At 36.8% G+C, this 26,462-nt stretch overlaps 1 protein-coding gene across 3 annotated transcripts in view; it reads right to left on the bottom strand.

Annotated features, from left to right (window-relative positions):
- Window positions 1–13,041, bottom strand: part of UBE2E3 (ubiquitin conjugating enzyme E2 E3) — an 82,792-nt gene extending 69,751 nt beyond the window's left edge. Inside the window, exons 1-3 of one of the 3 annotated variants that reach the window (XM_034954600.3) lie at window positions 12,903–13,041; window positions 11,646–11,864; window positions 9,790–9,840 (exon numbers count right to left, since the gene is read on the bottom strand). In XM_034954600.3, the coding sequence (XP_034810491.1) occupies window positions 9,790–9,840; window positions 11,646–11,839 (245 nt within the window). In that variant the 5' untranslated portion in view covers window positions 11,840–11,864; window positions 12,903–13,041. Of the gene's footprint in view, window positions 1–9,789; window positions 9,841–11,645; window positions 11,865–12,398; window positions 12,831–12,902 lie in introns of those variants that run through there. The other 2 variants (XM_003823548.6, XM_003823547.5) reach the window with 2 other exon arrangements.
- Between the last annotated feature and the right edge of the window lie 13,421 nt (window positions 13,042–26,462).

Genomic DNA, 26,462 nt, shown 5'->3' with positions numbered 1-26,462 from the left:
GAATAAATCATAAAGCCAATGCCTTATGGTACCCTCTATATTTTGTTGTTGCTACTGTTTAAATTAAGAAGACTACAGAAAGCAATAGGAAGCCATAAAAAATATGTAGCCACAATCTTCTGAGATTGATTCTCTTCGGGACCCTGAATAAATGGATTCTTGACCTACTAAAATTTAATGTGAGAAAATGATCTATTTGTAAAGGACCTATAAGACTGTAAATGGCAAAACTAACTACAAATAACCATCCTCAGAAAGGGAATAAACAGTGTTTATAAAAAGTGAGACGCATGGATGTAAAGGGGGATCATGATGATGATTTATAAGTGAAGGAAAATAAAATAAAAAGGTAACAAAATTCATGTTTCCCTAGGCCTTTCATTCAGACCAAAAGATGTGGAACTATACTCCCAAAAGCAATTTTGGACTAGAGATGTCTTTATTTTTCCCCAGACAAGCTGGAAGTTAAACAGAATGACAGAGTATATTTGCTCTGGAACACTAAAGCAGCAAAAAAACTTTGGAATGGCATAACTAGTCCAAAAGCTTCCAAAAAAGGCAGACTACACCACAGTTCCTTTCAAAGCTTCATTTGTTGTGAATAACCATAAAGTTAAAACAATTATTATATACATCAAGGACCAAAAAGAAGGAACTGGGATTTTTACAAATTGAATGACTCTAAGCTGATCCTCACTATTGGTATTACTTTATCACCACCTACCGACGGGCACATCCAAAACAGATGTGATAAACAAGCTTTTGTTATTTCTCTATACACCCTTATAAAACTGATAGAATGTCAACAGAGATAAAAATCCCAAGGCTTTACAATTTAACTTTACTACTGCATTTAGACAAGATGCAAGGCACATATTTGATTCATAAAACTCATTAATGTCATCAATTTAAAATGAAATATATAAATGTGGTAGGTTGCCCTGAGAACATTAGTTCTGTTTTGTAAAGTGGAGCAGCCACTCTTCCAAAGAGACTCACTGGAAAAAGCAAATCCCAGCTTGATCAACATGGTGAAACCCTGTCTCTAATAAAAAAAAATAAAAAATTAGTTGAGTGTGGTGGCACATGCCTACAGTCCCAGCTACTCGGGAGGCTGAGGCAGGAGAATTGCTTGAACCCGGGAGGCAGAGGTTGCGGTGAGCTGACATTGCGCCATTTCACTCTAGCCTGGGTAACAGAGTGAGACTCTGTCTCCAAAAAGAAAAAAAAGTCAGGCATGGTGGGGTGCGCCTGTAGTCCCAGCTACTCGGAAGGCTGAGGTGGGAGGATTGCTTGAGGCGTATGTTCCAAATGTCAGAGCTACAAGATACAGAGATATAAGTCAACACAGAGAAGAGCTGCCCAAGATAGTCCCTGGACCCACAGTGGTCTTCACATGAGTGAGAAATAAATCTTTATACATTGAGCCACTGAGCCTTCTAGGTTTGTTTGTAATCACAACACAACCAGAAAAATTTAATGTCTCCTTTTATAGTCTAATTGCACTTAAATAATGCAAGGCAAAATACATCCAAAGTATTAAGTATTACTTAATACTTGTGTTTAAGTATTAAAGATTATCTTCCTTTCTGTGTAATACTGTGTATCTAGAATGAATGGAATGATTAAAAGAGTATTTGAAAGCAAAGTGGAAAAACAACCCAGTAAACAAAGAACAACTTAAAAACGAGTAGACACTGATAGTTTCACCTTAAGAGAAAAGAACTCTCAAGCATACGAGTTACAAAACAAAAAACCCAACAAACCAAAAATAACAACTGAGAAACCAAAATCAGCTATTAGGAAACAGGTAAAAAAGAAAGCAAAGCAAATAAAAACACCCTTTCATCATGAGTAGTAAGTAATTTCAGTCATGGTCACGTAACAGAAGTAGCAGAGCAGTCCCTACCTATCTGTGCAGTTCCACTTTCCACAGTTCCAGCTACTCTAGGTCAACCACAGTCCAAAAATATTAAATGGAAAAATTCCAGAAATAATTCTTAAGTTTTAAATCGTACCTCATTCTAAGTAGCATGATGAAATCTCACATTGCCCTGCTCCACCCCACTTGGGCTTGAATCATGCTTTTGTCCAGTTTATCCATACTGTATATGCTCTAGTCCAGAAGTGTCCAATCTTTTGGTTTCCCTGGGCCACAGCAGCAGCAGAACTCTCTTGGGCCACACATAAAATACACTAACACTAACAATAGCTGATGAGCTAAAAAAAAACAAACAAACAAAATCGCAAAAAAAATCTCATGTTTTAAGAAAGTTTATGAGTTTGTGTTGTGCCACAATCAAAGACATCCTGGCCACCAGGTGGCCCAAGGGCCGCAGGTAGAACAAGCTTGCTCTAGTCACTTGGTAGTGGTCTTGGCTATCAGACTCCACAATCAAAATCCGTTATAGACTACTGCAGTGCTTATTTTCAAACAACCCTCATTTTACTTAACAATGGCTCCAAAGCCCAAGAGTAGTGATGCTGGCAGTTTGGATATGCCAATGGGAAGTTGTTAATCTCTTGCTGTGCCTAATTTGTAACCCTTATGTAAACATATCATAGGTATGTATGTATAGGAAAAAACACAGTATATAATCAATACTATCTCAACTTTCAGGCATCCACTAGGGAGTCTTGAAATGTATTCCCCACAGATAAGGGGGAACTATTATATAGGGCCATAACTGCTTATCTACAATTCTAGAATCCCAAAACTCTGAAAAAAAAGAAAAAAAAAATCAAAGGTTTTTTAATAAGGTTGTTACAAAATAATTTGGTAGCAACCCTAAATCTGAACTGACTTGAAACTATTTGTAGCTTCTACTTATCCCACCTGTATGAATATTAATACATTTTTGGTGTGGAAACAGTAACGTCGAGAAACAGTAATGCTGTGGAACAGATTACATAAAGTACCACAAACACATCATATTACCTTTCTAAAACATGAAAATTTCTGCATTCTGAAACACATCTGGCCCCAAGGGTTTGAAATAAAGGATTGTGAACTTGTAAAAATTGAAGTAACTTGTGTATTGTCATAATGATGAAAATAAAACCCAAATGAAGAGCACACATTTCTAACCTGTGTGTAATTCAATGTCAAACTGAATTTTGATGACTGTCCAATGTTATTTCTCCATGATGTTACTTTAATACTCCTAGTAGAACATAATAGATATAACCAGCCTAAAGCTAGATCATGCAGGGATATAATTAACTGGCACAAGACCTAAAAGAAATAAAATACTGCTGTAAGCATTTCTGGCCTCAGAAGACCATAATTTAGCAAGTACTCAAGGTAGTCATTCCTGTGGTTTCACATAAAAAATAACACACACGTATGACAAATAATATAAGACATATGTAAACTACGCATAGAAGTAGCAGGAAGTGAAGAATCAGCTGAGGAAGGTGTAGGTGAATATATTAAGGATGCATCACTAATAAGACAGGAAAACAGTCAAAAGCAAACTATTCAAATATGCAAGAGGCAAAGTACAGGAACAAATATCTATAGGAGGGTCTCTCAACTTCAGCACTAGACATTTTGGCCCAGATAATTCTTTATTGTGGGGGTCTGTCCTATGTATTACAGGGTATTCAGCAGTATCCCTGACTTCTACCTACTAATGTCAGTGGTAGCCCCCTTCTCCTTCAGTTATGAAAAGCAAAAAATATCTCCAGGCATTACCAATTGTCGCCTAGCCTGGTGGCTGGGGAAGGGGAGGACAAAAATTGCCTCAGTTGAGAACCACTGATCAAAAGGCAAAAGAAAGATTAAAAGTTTGAAGATGTTTCAGCTTCCAGATTCCAATTAAAATGCCCAAATATACTTACCTGTCAAAATTGGTAAGTGGAAAAAAAAAATCACTTTCTATTTCTCTAGATTTACAAGTGATTTTATTACGTTTTTATCTCATATTGATAGGGAAGAAGAGACTGAAAGGTCAAGTTCTTCATTCTCAATCTGAATGTCCTTACACTCTATGCAAGACTTGCTGATTTTCCTGAAAAGTAAACATATCCATCTGTTGTTACAGCAACTCATTTAAGGAGAGCATAAAGTACTAATTGGTTATGAGAGGAATATGACTGGTTATGAGAGCATGTAGCTGCAAAGTAAACATATAACTTTTTTTAAAAGCACATGCTGTTTTACCCACCTTCTAATTACATTATCTGCATTGAACTTAATAGATCCTTAATAAAAATGTGAAGTTTAGTGGGAAGAATATTATTTTCAGTTGGTCACTCTTTTGGAAAATGTTTCCAGTCACACAGAGTACTGAGTATTTCTGCTACACTGGCACGTATGGAGGAAATAACTAGGCCTACTGTATCAATTTCCTCTTATAAGCAAAAACAGTAGCTAGGTAAACTTTGAATAAGTTATTAAATAGTAAGTATCATAATTATGAAAAAGGTAAAGAATGTATAGGATATTTAATAATTTTCTCTGAAGTCATTGTTTTGCCTGGAATTGCTATTTCTATGTCAATTTGAGAGACTTCAATTTATTTATTAATAGACCTTCACATGCAAAGCACCATGTGAAGTAAGGAAAAGATACAAAAATGAATGAGACAATCTCTCCCTTCAAGGAACACTTGCTCTTGCAGAAAGCAGACAAATATTATAATACAGCATGAAAAAAGTACTTTATTACAGTTGTGTTGAAGAAACTATTGGCTTATTGAAAAATAAAACGTCAATTTGCTTTGATCATAAACCATTTAAAATTATCACTAACGCCCAAGTCCCCAGAAAAACCCTCATGATTTTTGAGGTTTATGCTGATGCCAAAATGAATTTATTAACAATAAAACTAATACTACAAACTATCTGTAGATGACCACCCACGGCATAGTGGGATGAAAAATACTTTGTCAGAGTAGTTCTGTATTTATCTGTTTTACAGTCGAGCTTCCAATTAAGATTTAATTTTTATAAAAAGCGGGTTCCAGGACCTTTTTTTTGAAGAGTTGAAAATAAAAGGACTACATAACTAATGAGATACAATCTTGTAGCAAACACTAAAACAAAAACAATCAAATGTATTAAGTAAAGAAGAAAAAGCAGTCTATCTACATGTGTGAGAGTTTAAAACCAAGTACTCTATAAGCAACCAACAAAGCTAATATAGGGATCACATGTTATTTCAATTATTACCTGCTTTCATACGCCAATTAGAAAAAAGCTTTCAAAATTTCTCCTTAGTTCACAGACATGGAAAGAATGCTATGGGGTTAGGTAACGCAGGTAACAGCAATCCAGAATGTGAATTTTACAACTGCTGATATAATCCCATTTACGGTAAAATCACAAATTCTTCTATTTTAAAAGGGGAAAATATAATCATTACTCATCTAAAAATTGTTTATTATACTTTACTGGACAATCATAATATTCTCTATTGAATTAAATATCATTAATCTTATGCATGTTCCTTTAAAAGGGATACAGTATTTGTTCATCTATGCCTGAAGTTTTTAGGCTAATTTTCTTTTTTACACAAGTTCCTAGGAACTGCTTTTACTGACATTAAAAAACAAATTGCTTGTTATGTACTTGTACTCAATAATCTGGTGAACTGACTAAGATAAAATTATATAAGATGTCAATGCACTAGAGAAAATGCCAGCAACAGTGAGAGCACATCGCTACAGGCTACACTGTCTCTCCCATTTTTATCTTGCTATGGCCACTTTACTGACTCGATTTACACTGCCACAAAACTTAAACACATTAATTCATTTAATCCTCACAATAACCCTGTTATAAAGGGGGGTATCATTTTAATCCCCACATTACAACTGAGGAGAAGAACTGAAATATTCCAAAATGTATCTAAGGTAATAACATAGAAAGTTAGTGACAGAGCATGGATCTGAAACCAGACAGTCTTGCTCCAGTACCAGCACTTTTCAAACCTACTTATATATACAATTCACCAGGAATCTTGTTAAATTCAAATTCTGGGTTGGGGGTTGGGGGAAGCAAGAGTCTGCATTTCTAACAACCTCATCTGTGACGCAGATGCTGACAGTCAGCAGCTCACTCTTTTAAGTAGCAAAGTTCTAGTCCACCCTAGAAAATGATGGAAAGTGGTAGCAACCCTCAGAAGAAAGCAGAATCTATCCTCAGACAATTAGGCTAATGAGGAATCTAGAGATTATCAACTACTGGTTTAGAAACAACTGCTTCTTTTATGATTTCATTTTTTTTTATTTTTAAAGAAGAAAGTCAACGAAATTACCTGATCTCAGGTTTTGCTAGTCAATATATTAATACTATTAACTTGAAACTGTAATACATATCCCCCAATATGGCCTTTCCCACATCAAGAAACTATTTATTAATAAAAATACCCCCAAATATCTTCAGTATAGATTCAATCTGAACATACACTCTTAAAATATTCGTCAGTATATTTGAGCTTCTTCCTATATGGAAAGAAATTAGGGGTTAAGTTAGAAATCCAGTACCTTTCTAAGCTTTTGCTGTTTGCACAAGTGGTGACTAGGAGAGGACAAGGACACCCTCTGGGAAACAGATGGAAAGTAAATATCTTAATAACACATCACTAAACAATTCTAGTCAATAATTCTCTCTAAATACAAATAGGGAAATGCCCATAACACAATTTCCCTTGACTCTCATTGATGTATAAATTATTTATACTTTATGTAAACAGCATAAACTGAAACCAATAAATAAATATATCCCTATGTTTAGTACACTATGGCCCATGGCCCTCCAATACCTAAAACCATTTAAAATAACATCAAATCACTGGAAATAACGTCATTATCAAACTTTTACACTATCGGGAAAAGAAATATCAATGCTATCAAAATATATTAAAACATGTATAAAGCCATACACAATTCAATTAAATCTATCTTAAGATCACCATGGGTATGTATGTACTAGACATAACTATATACTAATTAAAGAATATTTCATTAATTAAAACACAGGAAGGGATTTTAGAGAAATCATCCCAGTCTGAATAATTTTGGTTTTGCTGAGTTTTCTTGTGTTTCATTCAACTTTTTCCTGAATGTACACAGATATACTTTACATTTCTTCCCTGAGGAAGAATTAAATCTGTCATGTACTTTGACAAGCTTGTAAAAATCATATTCAAAACTGTAATGGAATTCTGATTAAATAACTACACACGAAAGCCAAATGTATTAGGTTTCATAGATCTCAGGCAATATGAATTCACATATTCTAGAATTTATGAATATAGATTCCATTTTTAATTACAGCATAAATTAATAAATTTAAACTGTACAATCACCGTAAAGCTAAAATTCTCATTTACGCACTTGTGAATTAAAAGAACATAACACCACAGTCTGTCACAGATCTGACATGAAGGCAAAAATACAATACAAATTCAGGCTTTTTATATGTCAAAATTCTAAAACACCTTTACTAAACACTCAGTATTCCAATTCCTACTCAAGGACAAAAACTAGGTCTTCTTCCACCCAAAAGAATTTGAAGACAAAGTATCTGGATATTTTACATGTGAGGCATATGGTAAAACACTGCCTCCAAATAATAAGAAACCACTTATCCTGGTTCCCTACTAAGACATACTGTATGTCTGTTTTTCACATACCACAGCCACACATAAACTCATCTATTAAAAGAACCTGAGAACTGAAAGATGTCATTTGCAGTAGTTGATAGTCATCACAGGTTGTGACAAGGGAAAGCAGGGATGAGGTGTTCCATGTTACTGTTCACAGAAAGCCCAAAGTTTTGATGTTTCACTAGTCTAATCACTAAATGAGGAAGCATTATTTCAAGGACTTAAATGAAATCTGGTATATAAAGAGAAAGACAAGTGAAACCTCCTATCTCATTGAAAGATTCTACTCCCTCTAAAATAATCCTCAGTGACCTTGAGGAAACATTCCCGAGTTAAACATGTAAAGTAGATTTCTTTGGCAACTGCAACACTAGGCTATTGCTCTGAGGGCACTTAACACATGTCTACTAGGCTCTCTAGATTTATGCACATACATTAGTTTGTTTCATTTGCAGACAATCAACAGAAACCTTTAAAACTGTTTGACCCTACATGCAATTTTAAAACATTTAAGAGTTCTGAATTGATAGATCTTTACATTTTTCATAATGGGAAATATCAGAATACACTCTGCAAGTTAAGTGATTCTTCCAGGGAGCAAATTTAACTTGACCTCCCTAAATGGCTACAGATTTGACACACCATTTAGAAGGCTGGAGGGAAAATACTTTGATTTACTTGTTTTCTAAAGCGGCACTGTTCAATAGAAATACAATGCAAGTCACATATGTAATTTTAAATATTCTAATAACATATTAAAATAGTAAAAAAGTGAAATTAATTTTAACATTTTATATAGCCAAATATATCCAAAATATTATTTTAATATTAATGAACTTTTTTTAAGTCAATGCAGTATTATACATTCTTTTGTTGTACCAAGTTTTCAAAATCCAATGTGTATAAATTTTACCCTTATAGCACATCTCATTTTGGACTAGCCACAACTGAAGAGGCCAATAGCCACATGTGGCAAGTGGCTACATTACTGGGCAGCATAGCTCTTAAGTAATACTTTGAGATCTCACATACCACCATCTCCTTAAAATTAGTTTACATTCATGTTTCCTGTTTGAACTGAAATTACAAATACAAGCAAACTGTTCATTCAATGGATAAATCAGGATCAAATCACCTTATCTGAGGATCCAGTTAACATACACAATAAGAAGCAACTGGATTATACCCTATTATATCACAAGCAGACTTCAGAGACAGGGTCTGATCATCCCAAGTGAACACAACTTGTAGCAAAAATACAGGTTAAACATGAAAACATTGTCCTATCAAACCATAAAACTGCCTAATTTCTTGCAGCCACTAGCATTATTGAGCACATATCTCTTCACAAACTATCTACAATACTGTTTTCTATGCGTGTTCAATTTTGTAAGCCATAGTCATTAAAAAAAGAATAGAGCGCTATACAAATGAAATGAAAAAAATTAGAGAAAAAATAATCAACCAGCTACTTTTAATGTATCTTATACCAACCAATAATCTTAAATTCATCTACCTGAGTTCCACTAAAATGAATTCCCACAATTCCAATTCATTTACTGCTTTTCATACACATATTCCAACCACCAAAATCACTAAAAATGTTCCCAAGCAATTAGGACATTTGCTTAAAACGTAAATAATTCCAACAATGCATTCTGTAGAAAACGACCACTAAAACCATTAGCTTAGCCCATAAAATTTGTCCTTAAGGCTAGTAACTGAATAAATCAAACAGAACCAACTATATGCTTATTTACTGCATTTACATTTTGTAACACCACATTCAGCAATTTCTAAATGTGGAAGGTCAGTTCAGATTGCACACACAAGCAGTAACTTTAAAGCTTAGCAAAATTTTAGAAGTTTCTTCAGTATACTTCTGAATAAACACCCTCTACAGAAATACATCAGAACAAAAATCAGCACCATTCATATGAATATCAGAAGCACAAAATCAGTATATTCATAAATCCACAATGTATACTTATGCTAAAAAGTATTTTTTCTCCCAATTTTATCTAGTTCACCTTCTACAATTTTTGTTTAATGCACTTGCAAAGCTGTAAATAAGCAAATGTTGTCTCCTCTGCTGCACACATATCCAGACAATACATCAATCTCTTGGTATTTTTCCACAATTTGAAACCAAAACAACAAAATTCATTTCTTACCTGCAATTAGGAGGAGGATCAAGGGTTATTTCAGCTAGCTCCTTCTGAATTCTGTTAGTGAAATGAGAAGAGACAAAAAGGATTTGAGATAGTCTACAGAATAACCAGGGAATTACACTGCCCTCTACCACCATGCAGTTAAATGCAAGGCTGGCTCTGCCTTCAGTAATGCTAACATGGCTGCTTCCTCTTTGTTCTCAGAGGCATAACCCAAATCCCTTAACAGAAACTTTGCAGCTTTTTTTCTCACTTGCTGCTGCAAACAAGTAAGTCATTTACACTTGATTGGAGAAATACTCATCCACTAGTACTCAGTAAAGAATATAATATCTATTTCAAAACACTTTTTACCAAAGAAATTCTCTTTTCAAGCTTATATGCAAATGAGACAAAAAGGGAGGAGGGAAAGCACTGGAATATTTGACAAGGACTTGAAGTGACTTTTACTGAGGTAAAAATTAACAGGCTACTGCAAGAGCACATTAACAGTTCTGACAATATTTTATCTGTCAAAAAAAAGTTTAAAATTTACAAATATCTTTACTAGTGAAAAACTTTCAAAGACTACTTGACATTCTAATTTAACCATTTCTATTTTCCCTGATTTTAGGTACAGCACTTAAATTTAATAAACATTGAGAGAAAGAGGAGAAAATACATAGGCCTGAGTTAAGGGGGAGAAAAGCAGTTCTCTGATTTGATTCAAATTTAAGATGATTTCAAAACTTTAGATGTGTCTAATATGTTCCGCATCAACACTATACCAAATTGAGAATTTTAAATTATGTCAAAGACTGCTGCCATTCAAAAATATTCTCAAGTTATTAATACTTCATTACTGAGACAATAAGGGTGAAAATCCATAGAAAAATATGAGTATTTATGAATCACCATAGAATGCAATATTTGATCAATTTTTATATTCTTTTTCCTTTAGTTATCAATAAAAATTAACAAAATGTCAAAATTGGTTAATGCTGTAAACATTATACATTTTATGTATAATTACTAGAGTTTGTGGATATTCCACTACTACTACCACTGATAGAGTCTCATTGACAGAATCTTTTTTTCTCCATCAGAAAACATAAATCAATAGGAAACAAATGATCTTTCACTTACATCCAATTAAATATGTTTCTCCTGCTGTTGAGTATTAACTTGTCAAGCACATCCACAAGTTTCAGAGTGAAGAGGCCCAAGGACAATGCAAGTTTTCTATCACTAGTGACACCTCAAATTGTAAAGGGCTACTTTTCAGTTTGATTTGCCCTCACAAGCACAGGAAGGGATAATCATAATTTAACCAGGAAAGTTACCTGTGATACACGATTTAAAGTCATGTTTTGTAAAACTGTAAGCAGATTTGCAGCACAATTTTAAATCTGCTTTCAAATATAGCAAAGGCCTGAATTTGCAAATTTTCTAGCAAATATGATCATTTCTGATCATTAAGTTTCATGAAGAGAGGCACTGCTAATCTCTGGAAGTGTCAATTTCATTAAAGAAGATTATGACTCATAAAAGGAAACATCCCCAAAGTACCATCTAATTTGGGTTCACCAAATTTTCCTTGCCAACTCCTTAAACAATCTGTCAGAATGTTAGTCTAATCTCTACTCAAGGACACTCTTAACTGAAGTTACCGAAGTACAGAATTAAGTTTGCTTAAAAGTATAATTCTAGTAATGTTGCTTACATACCACCTAAAGAATGACAACTCACTCAAGTACAATTAAACGGATAATGAAGTAAATATTTCTGAACTATTGCTATTGAGTTAAAACCAACAAAAGCGTCCAACCACCTGGAAGACAACCTGACAAAGTGTGCTGGATCCTTCTTTTACACATTACCTTTTAGCACTAGTGGATAACTTAGCAGTGGTTTTGCTAGAGAGTTTGGTGTTTTTCTTCTGCTGGGTGGCAGAAGGTTTTCTTTCCTCTTGTTCTTCAGGCTCTGGAGCGGCTGGGTCTCGCTGGTCCGCATCTGAACTGCCACTGCTGGTGCTGGGGCTCTCATCATCGGACCTTTGCCTATCACTGGACATCTTGGTGAAGTTATCTCTTGGAAAACTTTTAAAGAGAACGGGAGGAGGAGGAGAAAATGTTAAATCTAGGAAATAAACCAACAGCATTTTCTTCTAGTCATCTAAAATCGTCTTGTAATGAAAAAGCTTCAAAAGTGTTCACACTTATTTCATCGTACAACAGAGGTACAGGGGAGGTGATGTGTCACACAACGCCAGCGTTCAGGGATTTGCCGAACTCAAGTTAGAAAACCCACTCACATTTTTTTCCATCTCTTGGACAATCTATCAATTGTCTACTTTCTCAGAAGGCATGAAACAGATTTGCCAAGGAACTTAGGCAACAAGCATTAATAACATATGACACACTGTAAATAACAGATCTCGCTGAAAAATGTTTAAAAGTCACTAATAACGTCTAAATATTTACACATTGACATTGGTCAAAGCTACCAAATTCCCTTTCCGAGAGGAAAACACACCCTGTTAATCGCCCATATGCTTATTTAAGGTGGCGATTCCTCCTCAGTGCACGTAAAGCCTTTAAACACAACACTTGGAAATTTAAAAATCAACTAACGAGCTGCTCTAGCTGTTTCCACGGCCAGCAGCGAAGATTCATCCGGCCAAGACCGAGCTGCCACCCTGGGAAAAGCAGAATTCAAACTGCACCTTCTGCAAAGCTCCCAATGCCACCAAGGTTCCTCGCTCAATTTTTATATCACGGACCGACATTTTGTCCAAAATAACGAAAAAAATAAGAAACCCAGAGAAAAAACAAACAAATAAACAAAGCCCCAAGAAGTGCAACAAATTTCCGCGCCCGCGGAGGCGAGCCACGGCCGGCGGCGGCGGCCACGCAGCTCCGCGGCCCTTTGTGGGGAGGGCCGCGCGGGGGCCGCGGGTAGCGCTCGCCGCGCCGGGCGCCAAGTGATGCGAGCAGCCCAGCCGGCCCCGCCGCGGCTCGCGGACACCGGCGGCGCGGGCGCCCGGCGCGAACAAAGCTGCCCGCCCCCGCCCCCTCCCCCACCGCCGCCGCCGCCCCGGCCGCCCCCAACGCGGCCCCCCGGCCCCGCCGCCTTACCTCGGCCGCCCGCCCGGCCCGCTCGCGCGCCGCTACGGTGTGGGGGAGGGAGAGAGAAAAAAACCCTTCCTTAAGGAAATGGAGGCAGCTGTGGGGGGGGGAAGGGGGGGGAGGGAAAAAAAGAAGCCGAGGAGGCTCTGGCCGGGGAGTGTGGAACATTGAAAGTCGGAGGGGGCTGTGCAGTGCCGGGCTCCGGCCGGAGGGTGGCGCCGCCCAGCGCCTTCGGAAAAAAGCGGGGGGTGGGAGCTCGGCTGGGCGAGGGCGCGAGCTCCCGGCGAGGCGGAGGGGACGCGGGAGACCCCCGCGCGCTGTAGCCTCCCGCCGCCGCCGCCCGGCGAGGCTCCTCCCGGCCGCGCAGTCAGCAAGTTCCGAGGCGAGCGCGGGGGGAGGGGCGGGCGCGGCGGCGACGCGCGTGCTCGCTGCTTGCCTGGCGGAGGGGCGCGCGCCGCCGACGCCCGGCGGGCGCGAGCCGTTCCCGCGCGCTCCCGTGCGCGCTCTCCACACCTCCCCTCACCCTGGGGGTGCACGCGTCCGCCCGCGCGCGGCCAGGACAAAGAGCGCGGCGGGGACCCGGCGGGCTGGCCCCTGCCGCCCTTGGCCGCGGAGCCTGTGCCAGAGAAGGCGGGGGCGCGGGCACCGTATCGCGGGGCCGCTGTGCCGCGGGGTGGCTTCCGGCCTGGGCCCGCCTCCGGGGCGAGGCTGCCCATTGGGCTACCCGCGTCCCCAGGGCTGGTTCCATCTCATCCGCCTGCGCGGGGGCCGTCGTGGCTCCCGGGGCCCCAGTACCTGGGCAAGGGCCCTGGGCGCGTGGTTGGGAGTCCCCCGCCGCCCCGGGAGACGGGAGACTAATGGGTGTTGTTGACGAGGCCAGGCACGCAGGCGGAGAAGAGCTGCCACTTGCCCCTCGCGTAAGCTGGAGGAAGGGACAAGTTGGGGTCCTGGGAATTGAAGAGGGTAGAATGTATTTGGAGATTAGGGGAACAACCTCTATTTCTTTTTGGCTCATAGCTTGCAACTGTCGCTGCCAAAGGGAACTGTCCTTCGGATTATTTGAAACCTTAAAAATCCAAAACAGTGTTTAAAATGTCCCGCTCAACATTCTTAAAAGTGAAGGAGAAGAGTTTGGGGTTGGGGGGTGGCGATGAGAGCTAAAACATGACACTTTTCTGCGGGACTCTTCTGTCTTGCACATGAGGAGCCAGTTCTGGAAAGAAAAGTCCTGAGTGATGTTGAGTCAGAATGTCCACCCAGAAAAGCTTTAGGTGGAGATAGTGACAGTTTTGTTTGTTCTACCATTCTTTTTGCAGTCTCCAGGTGGACTCTGCGGTTTTTACCCCGCGGCACAAAGTAGCCAGAATACAAAAACTTCCTGTTTGCCACCCAGACCTTCTCCAGCTACTGAGAACTTGTTCCGGTGATGGAGCCTCAAAGGAATTTGTGGATTCCTCTCCCACAAGTGTCTAGGGGCAGGGGTGCTGTGAGAATGTGCAGTTCACAAAGGGAGTGAGAATGGCAGTCAAAACATGTACAGAGTTAAGGGAAAGAAGAAAAGACTGAGTGAGCCAACGTATTTGCTTACTATTTCTCCTAATAGAAAACTTTTGGTAAAGGCTTGATAGCAACTCTAAAGAGTAAGTTACATTTCCATAATTTTCCAAAGACACAGTCATTCAGTTAACTTTATTGAGGGCTATATGTTGCTAGGTGCTGGACATACACTCATTCAATTGCTGTGTGACTAAAGCCAGGTCTCTACTCTGTGCTAAGAGCTCCTAGTCCAGAAGGGGAACAGTTCATTAAAGTTCGCTAGGTTCATAAGTAGTAAGGATATTCCACTCAGAATGAACAGATAGAATATCTCATGCTTCAAAAAAGATCATGGTCTGTGTGTGGACAAGCATTTTGATTTGGCTGGGTCAAAGAGTGCTTGTGGGAAAAGCTTGTTAGTGAAAATAAAAGCAGAATTTTCCCCCAGCTTTACACGATGTGATGTTACAGCAAAAGCCAGCCAATTTGGAGTTGAAGCTTTGCTTTGTTTGGAATGGGGAGACAGAAAAGGAAAGCTGTATGTTAAACATGGGTTCTTTTAGGAAATTTAAGAACAGAAATAGCCTGAAGGCCCAAAGGCCAATTGCTGATAGGATTTAGTGGGGTAAGGAGCTTAGGGGAGAAAGATATTTAGTTGTTTGGTAACATCTTCTACAGAAGAAATAGTATTGGGTTGAAAAGCCAGGGAAGTGTATTCTAATCCTCATTCTACGAAGTTCATATGACCTCAGGCAAGTTAAGTTATTTCAATTACTTTTATGTAAAAGGAGATTGTATCAAAGGTTCTAAGTCCTCTCCTGCTCAAAAATTCCATGATTCCGTGATTCTTTGGCGAATTTGAAGTCATGGAGTTTAACTTAACATTCACCCAACAGAATATTTAGGATCTACTAACTGCTTGGGAAACTGGAGTGAAACATGGGTCATGCTCTTAACCAAGCTCAATTGTGCAGTGGGGCAGCCAGAAATGTAGCCTGCAGAATGAGAAGTGCTGTATTAAAGAAGTAAAGAGAATGAGAAAAGAGCATTACTAATCATCAATTAATTAATAATGGAACTATTAATTCAGGTTGGAATTGTGGGGCATGAGGTAAACGTCAAAGAAGGAAACATTAGATTGGTCCTGGAGACAGCACTAGGGCCAGTGATAATGTAGATATTATAGATAATGCTCTTGGCAAAATACCTGGAATTTGGGTGTTCAACAAATAATACCTATTGTTAAAGTCACCGTAAAGATAATGAATGGCTCCATAAGGTTAGGGGCAGTAGTGCCCTGCCCCTACAATGTGAGGTGCCTGGCTGCCTTCATTCAGCTGACTCAAGGGGTTGCTCAAATGATTTCAGCTCACAGCTCCTCTCCCAGGTGACTTGGCATCACCTCCACCAGAAGTAACTTGTAAGGTATAAATTGTTTCTAATGTTTAGTTCTTCCTTGCGTGACAACCTGTTTTGTAATTATTTTTTCTCTCTTGTTTTTGCTATGTCAATCCTTGAAATTAAGGATCATGTTTCACAGGCACTCTTGGAAGCATACAAATTTGACCTAATGCAATTATTTCATAAAATATAAAAAGGGCCCTTTTCCCATAAGGTCCCTCAGAATAGTTCCACAAGCACACACCAGCTACCACAAGGAAGACTGTTTCCTCTCAGTCTCTTTTATTTTCTCTTGTTGGTGTGGGGTCCTGCCAGCCTCTCACAACCCTGAGAAGGGCAGTGGTAAGAGGGAAGATGCCGAATCCAATTGCAGTATTACAATGATTATCTCTTATCCCCTTATCCACCAAATGTTGTGACAAAAAGAGGCCTGCCTAAGGGCAAATAAGGCAGACCCCAGAATCCTTTGCACCCCCCTAGTTTGGGAGATGCTTTTTCCTGCGCCTTTTAATGAGTCTCAGTGTTATCTGTGTACATAACTGTGAGTATGTATAACTAAGAATTTCACAGGATCTATCACTGAGTTACCTAAGAAGTTTCTGAATTGAATGATTATGTAAGCTGGGGTATAGACCTCTACTTATCCACCATGACCAGCAGCATCCCTCACACATAAAAAATGTAGAATAAATATGAATTTATTTTGTTGATTTTAAGGTACTTTGTTTCCTTCCAGTCAATAACTTTTCTAAGAGTCCCTTCATTTTTACTGGCTGTTTCTGATGCTTTCCAGTTACTTGTATCCTCAGTTCTCTGGCTAAGAAATTTTCTTTCTCTACCCATAAAGACTGGATTGGTTTACTAGGAAGGTATTTCTTGGCTCAGCCTTAGTTTACACAGCCTTGTTTGTCATTGTTAGTCCCAGTGCCTTTGGACCCCCAGAATCCAATGTGCCGCTTGACATCTGGGTGCACTTCCACTGCATCCTGAGGGGAAAACCTGCTGTGTGCTACACCAAGGGCTGGGCCCTGGAGTTGGAAAGGTGCATAAGCCTTGGTTTGACGTCAGATAACTCAGTGATTATTTTCTGTATTTCTCTTTTGAGATAACTCTCAGGGAAGGTATATAACAAAAAAGGCTCATGTCATGGTAAGGAGCCTGTACACATGAAACAAAACCGTGAGCACCTTAGTATGTCAAAAGGCAAAAATTTTTAAAGAAATATTTAACATTATAACAAAAATGTAGTCTTGCTAGTTATCTAGAAAGGAAAGTTGAAATGAAATATCTATCAAAATAACAAAAACAATTTTTAGTTATTATAATAATTCCTGGCAAATTGTTTTTAAAAAAATCCCTTTGTCCATTTCTAGTAGGAATGAAAATTGGTACATGTTTCGAAAAGGAATTTGGAAATTTTTTTCAGGAGCCTTAAATGTGGCCATACCCTTTGACCAGATTTCTCCATTTCAAAAGAAATGTACTTTAAGGAAACATTCTAAAAGTGAGAAAAATGATACTGAAAAATTGGAAATGTCCAACAATATGCAAATGATTACACATACTGATTCACCCACATAATTAAATTTGCCATTATTAAAATAACAGTTGTGAAAAGCAAGCTAAAATACAAAAACAGATTATTATAAAATACACTTAAGGTAGAAGTTTGTCTATTTTAGTTACTGGGAAATCAGAGCCTGCCTCAATACCTCTCAAGGTACCGAGCACAAAGTAAATCATCTATAAATATTTGTTGAATGAATATGCATCATATTTTTACAATATGCAAAACAAAAATGTCTGAAAACAAAAGGTTGACCAGTACCTAGATTTCAGAGTGACTATGAATATGAACAACTTTATTTTCTTTTTACTATATTCAGTGTTTTTCTAGTTTAATGAGCAGGTACTACTTTTATGAGGGGAAAAAAGATGTGAATAAATGCAGAGGTGTAGATTTGGCAAAAATAAATGCTGTTTTGTTTTAACAGTTTTTTAAAATAAGTTCTTACATAAATTAAAAGAAATGATGAAAGTTCAAGCAGACTGTTTTAGAATTTGTCAGGATTTTAAATTTGATGTAAGAAAAAATAGGGAAACCAATTTTAAATACTGAAAAAAGCCACGTGAAGAGACTCCACATTAAATAAAACAATAAGCTCTGGCTCAAGGACAGATAGATCACTGAAAAAAAGTAACCAAGAATTAGATCATTTAATTATGTAACAGATGAGATTTTACCTAAAACATACAGAAAAGAAGTATTATGCAATAAATGACTGAGATAACTAGTTACCAATATGGAAAAGGTCACTTAAAATCATGCCTTATTTCATACATCAACATAATTACAAGTGAATTCAAGAGTTAACATTTTTAAAAGTCACTACTTCAGAAAATTAGAATAATTTGAGTACATGATGCAGAGAGAGAGAGTTAGGATATACTATGCTAAAAAGCAACAACACAAAAAATTACAGGAAACAACGCATTTGACCAGATACAAAAATTGAAGCCTCAATATGCCTTCCTAAAGGAACCACGTACATGTAGCAAGTTGAAACAACAGGCTAGATAAAATGGTTTGTATAATACTATGAATAATGATTAGTATATATCACATATAATTCTGAATAGGCTTATAAAAATATCAAAATAGTTAAAGAACATGTTAGAAATTCGAAGTTATTAAGCTGTATGTAAAAATATTTATCTTTGCCTTTAAAAATATAAGAAATATATATTAAAATGAGGTACAACATTCTTGCCCTCAAAATTTGCAAATCTAAAAACCGTAATGCCAAATACCTGGAGGAGTATTATGAGAAGGGCACTTTCCTATATTGCTGATGGCATTGTAAATTGATATAACCTTTTTGGGAAGCAATTTGGCAATGTGTTACAAGAATCATAAAAATGTTCATACTCTTTTAACCTAGTAATTCTACTTCTGGGAATCTATCCTAAGGAAATAATCCAAAATATTTTTTAAATGCTATATGCCTGACAGTGTTTATCCCAGTATAATTTATACTATATAAAAATGGAAACCACTCAAACTGTCCAACATAAGGACTATGCTTGGTAAATTATGGTTCATTCACTCGATAGAATATGATACATGAATATAAAATGGTGAGTATTATAACTAACAGTTTATCAATTCCTCGTTGTCGGAAAATCCTTTTCTATGAAATCAGCTCATGTCCTGCCTAGTTAAAAAGACTAACAAAAGTGTCATACATCATTTTTTTAACTTATATTTTTACTTAACATTGTCACTTAAATTTTTCTGAGATGTCTTATAGCATCTTCTGTAAAATCAGGTTAAATGTATCCTTTCTGCTTCAGAAAACAAAGTTGTATCCATGATGGTTGAAAAATGTATAATAGAGATTTGGAAGAAATATGCAAACAATTATTTTGGAGTAAGTAGCCTGATTGCTTGTGATTCTGGCTACCTCTTCCATATTGCATAAATGGTCATCTAATTAGAAAAGACTCAATAAGGAGTAGTGTGCTTTCTTTTGGGGCTGCAAATAAAGTAGTTTAATTTGATATGATAATCAGGCTTATGTGCCAGTTGAACATCTATATAACTAAAGTAGTAAAACAAAATATTTTTACAGAATGTTTCTGTTTCAAGAGTAAGACTTTTAGTGTTATTCAGGTCCATTTTAAAGGCTCATTATAATTTATAAAGATCTCAAAAATCTTTTATGCCTAGTAAAATATCAAAGTGTATATGATTTTAACTTCTCTGGATTATAATATCCCAAAATAACTCAGACAAAGTAAATATCCCAGAGTAATGTGAATGAGTTAAAAAAACAGTGATACAGAATTTTCAAAAAGAATATATGTTCTGTGTGGTAGAGGTAAGGAACATCTCCAACTTAGATTCATAAAGGAATGACCACTTAGTATCAGTACTAATAATCCAGAAAAGGATGTTGAGGTACTAGACTTTTTCTACCGATGAAATTAAGGATTAGAGACAATAAATCACTTTCCTAAAGTCTTAAAGGTAGCTCTTGACAGAACTGTACAAAGCACTTTGGAATTCTATGCCCATTCTGCTATGCTGTCATATCTACCAGGGCACAGAGTCCAGTCTCCCAAGTCACCAGCTCCTGTAGAGATTGTCAAAAGACTGTCATCAGAAAGTTATTATAACTTTAACAGTCTTTTTGCATCTTTGTTCATAAACATGAAAGAGACCTTCTCTAATATGGTAGTATAAGTTCAGTAATCCTGTAATAATCATTCTCTATATAATCATCCTATATATTCTTGATAAGACTTATCACAATTTATAAGTAAATATTTATTTGTGTGATTATTTCTGCAATATTTTTCTCCCCCTACTAGAAGGAGGGAAGGTCCCATATCCATTTTTTGTGCCTAAGACAGTAAATTGGCGTACGTGGCATATAATATTTAGTAAAATAATTCTTGAATGAGACCAAGTTACCTTCATTCACACTCAGAGAGAGCCAACTGAAGGAAATGTTATGGAATAATAACAACAAGAAAAATTATCTTTTCACACTGCCTAATATATTTATGGAGCCAGTTTCATTAAAGACAGCATAGGCCAAGCATACAGGAATCGAAAGGTATTTAGAGAAATTAAAGGACAGTAGTTTCATACAGTGAAATAAATTAAAGATGTTTGGTATATGACTCTAACCTCTGAGATAAATGTCAGGGAGAACAATGACCACATTTTCTCACCCAATTTCTAATAAGATCATGGTCAGAGAATGAGTACTGGACTGTAGACTTACGCTATTTTCTAAAAGTGTAGCAGGGCAGCACAGTTTTTCTAACCTGCTTAATAAAATGTCTGCGTAGAAGAGATCAAGTTCTGAGTTCTATAAAGCTAAAGTCTGGCAGTTAAGATTAAAATCAATCACCTCAATCAATCTCAGACTCATTGGCAGAGCAATTTAAAAGAACTGATGGAAAATAAAACTGTTATACATTTGGTCCAACTTTCTCTACTACTTTATCAAGACATCGTGGTCATTGACCCAGAAACCCAGCATCTTAAGTTTAAGTCCTAGTTAAAATGCTTCAGCCTTCTAGATGCCAGTTTCTTTATCAGTAAAATGAAGAGTCTGAAAGTCCTTTCCAATTCTGGAATCCCTATGATTTATGCTCTTGTTTAAATAAATAATGTTGAACACACTGAATTAACTAACATGGTTGTTAGCATCTTTAAAAACAGAAACAGCAACAACAAAACTAACAGTGCTTAAAGGCACCACTTATGCCAGTGATGATTTAAGTCCATATGTATCCACATGAGTCGATTAACTGTTAAAATTCAATTTAGCTTTTAAAAATTAGAATGTCTTTCTTATGTAAAGGATACCATAACCAGCGCCACCTTTTCCCCATTATTTTGGCTATATGAACATACGTGTATCCAAACCAGCTGTCAATTTAAATGGGAAAAAATACATCAGCAATTCAAGTTGTTTAGAATTGAGTAAAAAATAATTGATGTCATTTTTCATTTTTAATAAGGTTGTTTCTATCATGTGAGATTTCCACTTTCTGGTTAGATTAATTCTAAACTTAATTTTTTTCTTGTTCTTAGAAGAATTTCTTAAAAAACAAAGTTATTACTACCTTATGGCTACTCTTGCTATACACACAAAAAGTCCCGCAAAACTGAACTTAGGAAATACAATTACATGCATATCTGAGACTTTATTTATTCATATAATAAATATAATAAAGTCCTTTTAAAGGACTTTGTATAGTACAAAGGCACTAGAGTGATATGTGCCAAACAAAATAGGATGGCATCTCTGCTCTAAAGGATTTATAATCTAGGAGGATAGTTTAAGAGGGATGGCCTCAAGGTCTAAAAACAGGAACTTCCTACCTAAAAAACAATGGCTGAATTTCACTTACCTATTCTTTAGGTAATAAGTAGCCCCTTGGAATTGTTTTGCTACCTTCAAATGCATTAGAGAGTAGGCCAGAGCATATGAAAGGTAGATTTATATACTGACTCAGCAAACAAATATTGAGTACCTATTCCACAAATGAAAAAACTGTGTTTTGTAATATCTAGTCCTGCAGAGAGAAAACTGTATTTTTGAATGTAGGTGACATGTCCATCAACACACACATGAGCACACGCATGCAATGCACACAGAGCAGTCTCTGAAGAAATAGGGACTAGTTGAGTAGATAGAAAACAAGTTCTAAGGATAATTATATGGTGGTTAAATAGCAGCAGTTTAATTATTTTCACATTGTGGTAGGTTATCTTTTTTAAAAAAATAGAATTCAGAATTCAACCTTTCAGCTGGGATACTTCAGATGTTGGACTCTCTCACTCACTTGCTACCATCACAGTTGTATCCCCAGTTCCTAGCACCCTGTTGGAGCTTAGTAAACATTTGTTGAATAAATATAGCAAACAAGTCTGTAGCAGTTACTGTTTTTTATGCTGTCTGTTATATACATTGACTCAGGTAATACCCCCAATAACCCCAATTATTATATGTTAGTAAATACAAATGAAGAAACTGAGGCACAGAGAAATAAAGCAACATACCCGAGATCACATTACATGACTAGTAAATGTTGGACTGTGCCCCAAAACACATGCTCTTGGCTGCTGTGCTCTGCCATTTCTGAAGAAAAAAGTGGCATTCCAAGTGAAGAGATGAGAAAGAGGAGAAGAAATTAACAGCATCATTGGCCCCACAGTGGCATGAAAGGATTGAGATGTCTAGGACAGCCTGGAGGTGTTGACAGCCAGTGAAGGGTGGGGAAGTGCTGTGGTTTCAGGCATCCCCAGGAGGTTGCTTTTGGACAGCCTTTGGATAGTGGGATTGACAGTGACTGTCCAATGAGGAAGAAATGTGTTTAAAGAAGCTCCTGTAAAAATCAGAAACAATTTGTGGTCTTCCCGGGCAATTTTTCTTCTACCAAACTCTCTCTAGTTCATTCTCTTTATGACATTTTCTTTCTTTGTCCCTTTCCTCTACTATCCCATTTAGGCGATTATAATGTTGAGCTAAATTTTAAAATATTTATTAAATCAAATGTCTATATCGTCACACACTCTCTCCACTTCCATTAGAAGAAAACAACTGAAGTAACTTAAAAATGATTTCTTATTGGTGAGGAACATGGAGGTCAGTGACTCTTAACAGAAGAGTAGTGTCCCCAAGTGGACTATAAAAAGTAAGAGATTATGAAAAATAAATCTTGGTACTCTGTCACTTCAATATGAGAAGATATGGCCAAATCTTAAATACAAAGCATTTCCTATTAAAATTTAACAATTTATTTTACATTTTTTTAAATCCACCATTTAGATTTAGGAACATTGATTAGACCCTTCACTTTATAACGGGAACAAGAAGTTCATGTGTGCCTAATGTAGGCTGAGGGATAGTTTATAGAATGCTGAAATCTCTGAGTTTCTGTAAAGAACACTAAATCACTGATAAGCTGTTATTTGTGCATTTAACTGTGAGTATATAAAAATAATTGTTAGTTATTTAAAGGAGTTGTCTGGGGAAAATTCCCAGCATCACCAGGCATCTGTGTCTACTGTGGCACAAATAGTGTTTGGACTAATGACTTAATCTGAGTGTACTTACTCTAATCGAACAGAGTGCAAATATATATATAATAGGTATACACATACATATATACATATAAGTGTGTGTGTGCACAGATGGTCAATTTGCTACAGGAACAAGCACTTGTTTGTTAAAGACACTACAAATGAGGACTGACACTGCAGCAATCTCAACCACATAACTTGACAAACACATGTAACTTGAGTACTGCAAATATTAAGTAAGTTAAAACCAATATCGGGGACTGACATCAGGAGCACATGCACAGGCTCTATATTGCCTAGCTACAATGTGTTTTAATGTGGTATGTGCAATGTAAAATCCGGACAACAGGGATCCCAGTTTAAAGAGATTGATTTGGGGTGAGGAAAGGTGATATGGTATTCATCTCTGTACAGCTTCTTAAAACTGATTTACTGCAGTGGCTTGTGGAAGTAACAGATGTTTATTTGAATGAATATTCATTTGCTGACATCAAGTCCCAGTAGATGACACTTTCCTCTTAAGAGGTCATATTTTCCTCTTACAGAGTATTTGCTATTGTAGTTGCCAATTGTCTGTTTAGAAGGCATAATATTAAAGGAGCTAGGTAAAGTGGAGTATTGATGTATAATCTGAACCAGAGGTAAATGTGCTAGTTAGAAACTGCAATAATGCTACATATAAACATCATAGTGAGTTACCTTAACTTTCTTGACAGCATCATGACAGCTTCTCATCAACCAATCATGAATTTTCTTTTAAATTACCTTATTAGTATACCACTTGAGCTGGAAAGATATTTATTTAAGAACATTACCAAGGAGTCAAGTGACTTTAAATAACCACAGAAACCAAATAAAGAATTTTATTGTAAAGAAGCTTTACAGATTATAAAGTTACATGTGAATAGAAAGTATTATTTGGGGGCCAAGCTGCATCTCTACCACTTGTTATACAAAATCTTACTTTCTTCTATGTATATTTTTCAAGAAAACAGTAATATCAGAAGTACAGATAGCCTGTTACTGTCTGTTTGTTTCATAAGTTCATGCATTGGGGCCAGCTTATCATACCTAAAGTTACTTTGGCTCTGTAAAAGATTATTTTGGCAGAAGTTTTATTAGTGTATCAAATTGTCTTTTAAGAAACTTGGCCAGGATTACTGCCCAAGATGGCAAGTTATAAATTTTAAACCTTTTTACTACACACTCCCACCTACACCCCCAAGACAGTAGTAGTATTGGATTTTATGGTGGTATGATCCAAACACAAATTTGTTATATAATTCTAAAAATAAATAAGATAATTTTAGGAGCAAAGTTATAATCAGATAAGGATCTGGTTATATTTTTTGGTTCATGAAATGCCTAGCGTATTTGGCAACATAACTAAGTCTCCATTATCTATGGTGTTATAAGAACATATATAATATACACAAAGAAATCTGTAGCTAATTCAAAAGTATCACTGTTAAGCTATTTGAGTCAGCCTTCTTTCTCAAACTGACAGATGTGTTTTTGATTATCTAACTCTTCATATTAGTGGTTGTCAACTTTGGCTACACATTAGAATCATCTGGGGATGATTGAGGAGCTTTTAAAAATCCTGATGCACAGGCCATACTCCCAATCAATTAAATCATAAGCTCTGGGGTGAGACCCCAGCATTAATATTTTTTTAAGCTCTCCTAGGTGATTCCAATGTATGGTCAAGGTTGAGAATCATTGCTTTATGTGACTTAGTGGTAGGAATGTGAAGAATCAGTACTGTGGAAAAATGGTAAGAAAATAATATCTACTTGCTAAATTAAAGAATGAACATTAGTGACTGTTCAAATTGCCATAGACCAGTGATGTATAGAAAGAGATTATTAGGCTGTTTTTTTTCTGATTCATTGAAACATCCTAACTTCAGTTCCATCTATTGCATGAAAGAATAAATTTACAAATTATAGAAATGTGATCTGAAGTACACCAGTAAATCACTTGCCCCTGTATTTTAATGTGTGATAACTATTTTTTCCTATAGATTTCCTCTGTGGTCATATAAGAACTATTTTTAATTTGTTTAATCATTTTTCAAAAAAGTGGTTTTGAAGTATAATATACACATTATTGTGTAGTCATGAGGCAGAATGAATAATTTTCAAATGGGTAATTGGAGGTGGCAGGTGTCCTTGGGAAATTGATTTTTAAGCCATTCTCAATTTAGGGAAAAAAGATAAATCTATGCTTTCTACTATTATTTCTTAATTATATTCATTTTCATAAAGTATGTTTTCCTGAGGTATCTTAGAGTTATCCAGTAAGAAAAATGAGTTATAGTAGAGATACAAAAATACCCTCCAACTTTAATGTAATTTCAGTAAGTTGGAAGCAGTTATTTATTTGATTAGATATAATCAATGTAGAATATAGAAGACTGTCTAGTACACTGATTAGACTCAAACAAACCAGGACTCAAAACCTAGCTCTGCCCCCTCCTAGCATGTTTCCTGGAGCACATCACTTACCTAGTCTAGAGTTTCACTTTTTTCATTTATAAAAGGATTATATTTACATCGTCTGTGTAAGGTTGTTAGTTGTGGGAGATTAAATGGGGGAAATGTTGACAGAATTCTTACCATAGTGCTTGGCATGTAGTAAGCCCTGAATAAATGGTAGCAATTTTTAATTATTCAAACAGATTTTTTGAAAACCTGCTTTTTTTTTCTCCCTGGGAATATATGTCTATTTTCTGTAACTACCCATGGTAGACCTTTGCTATTTATTAGGCTATAGGAAATCTTTGCATATACTTAAATTTAGGCATCAGATGGCAAGGAGAGTGTCTGTTTCTGCACAAGTGTGCACTCATAGCTGTGCGAGTTGAGTGCATAATCCACCAGGCTTATTCACTAACTGAGGAACCCTGTCCTGTGCACCAGACAGGAAACATGTGCAATGTGTTTCCCAGCAAAGCAGAAATCACCTCCCATCCAGAACCATCTCAGTTACTACCAAAGAGTGGGAATCAAGAATCAACATGT

This window comes from Pan paniscus, chromosome 13 (genome assembly GCF_029289425.2).
Source record: "Pan paniscus chromosome 13, NHGRI_mPanPan1-v2.0_pri, whole genome shotgun sequence".
Lineage (NCBI taxonomy): Eukaryota > Metazoa > Chordata > Mammalia > Primates > Hominidae > Pan > Pan paniscus.
This window is presented reverse-complemented; position numbering and strand designations above follow the sequence as displayed.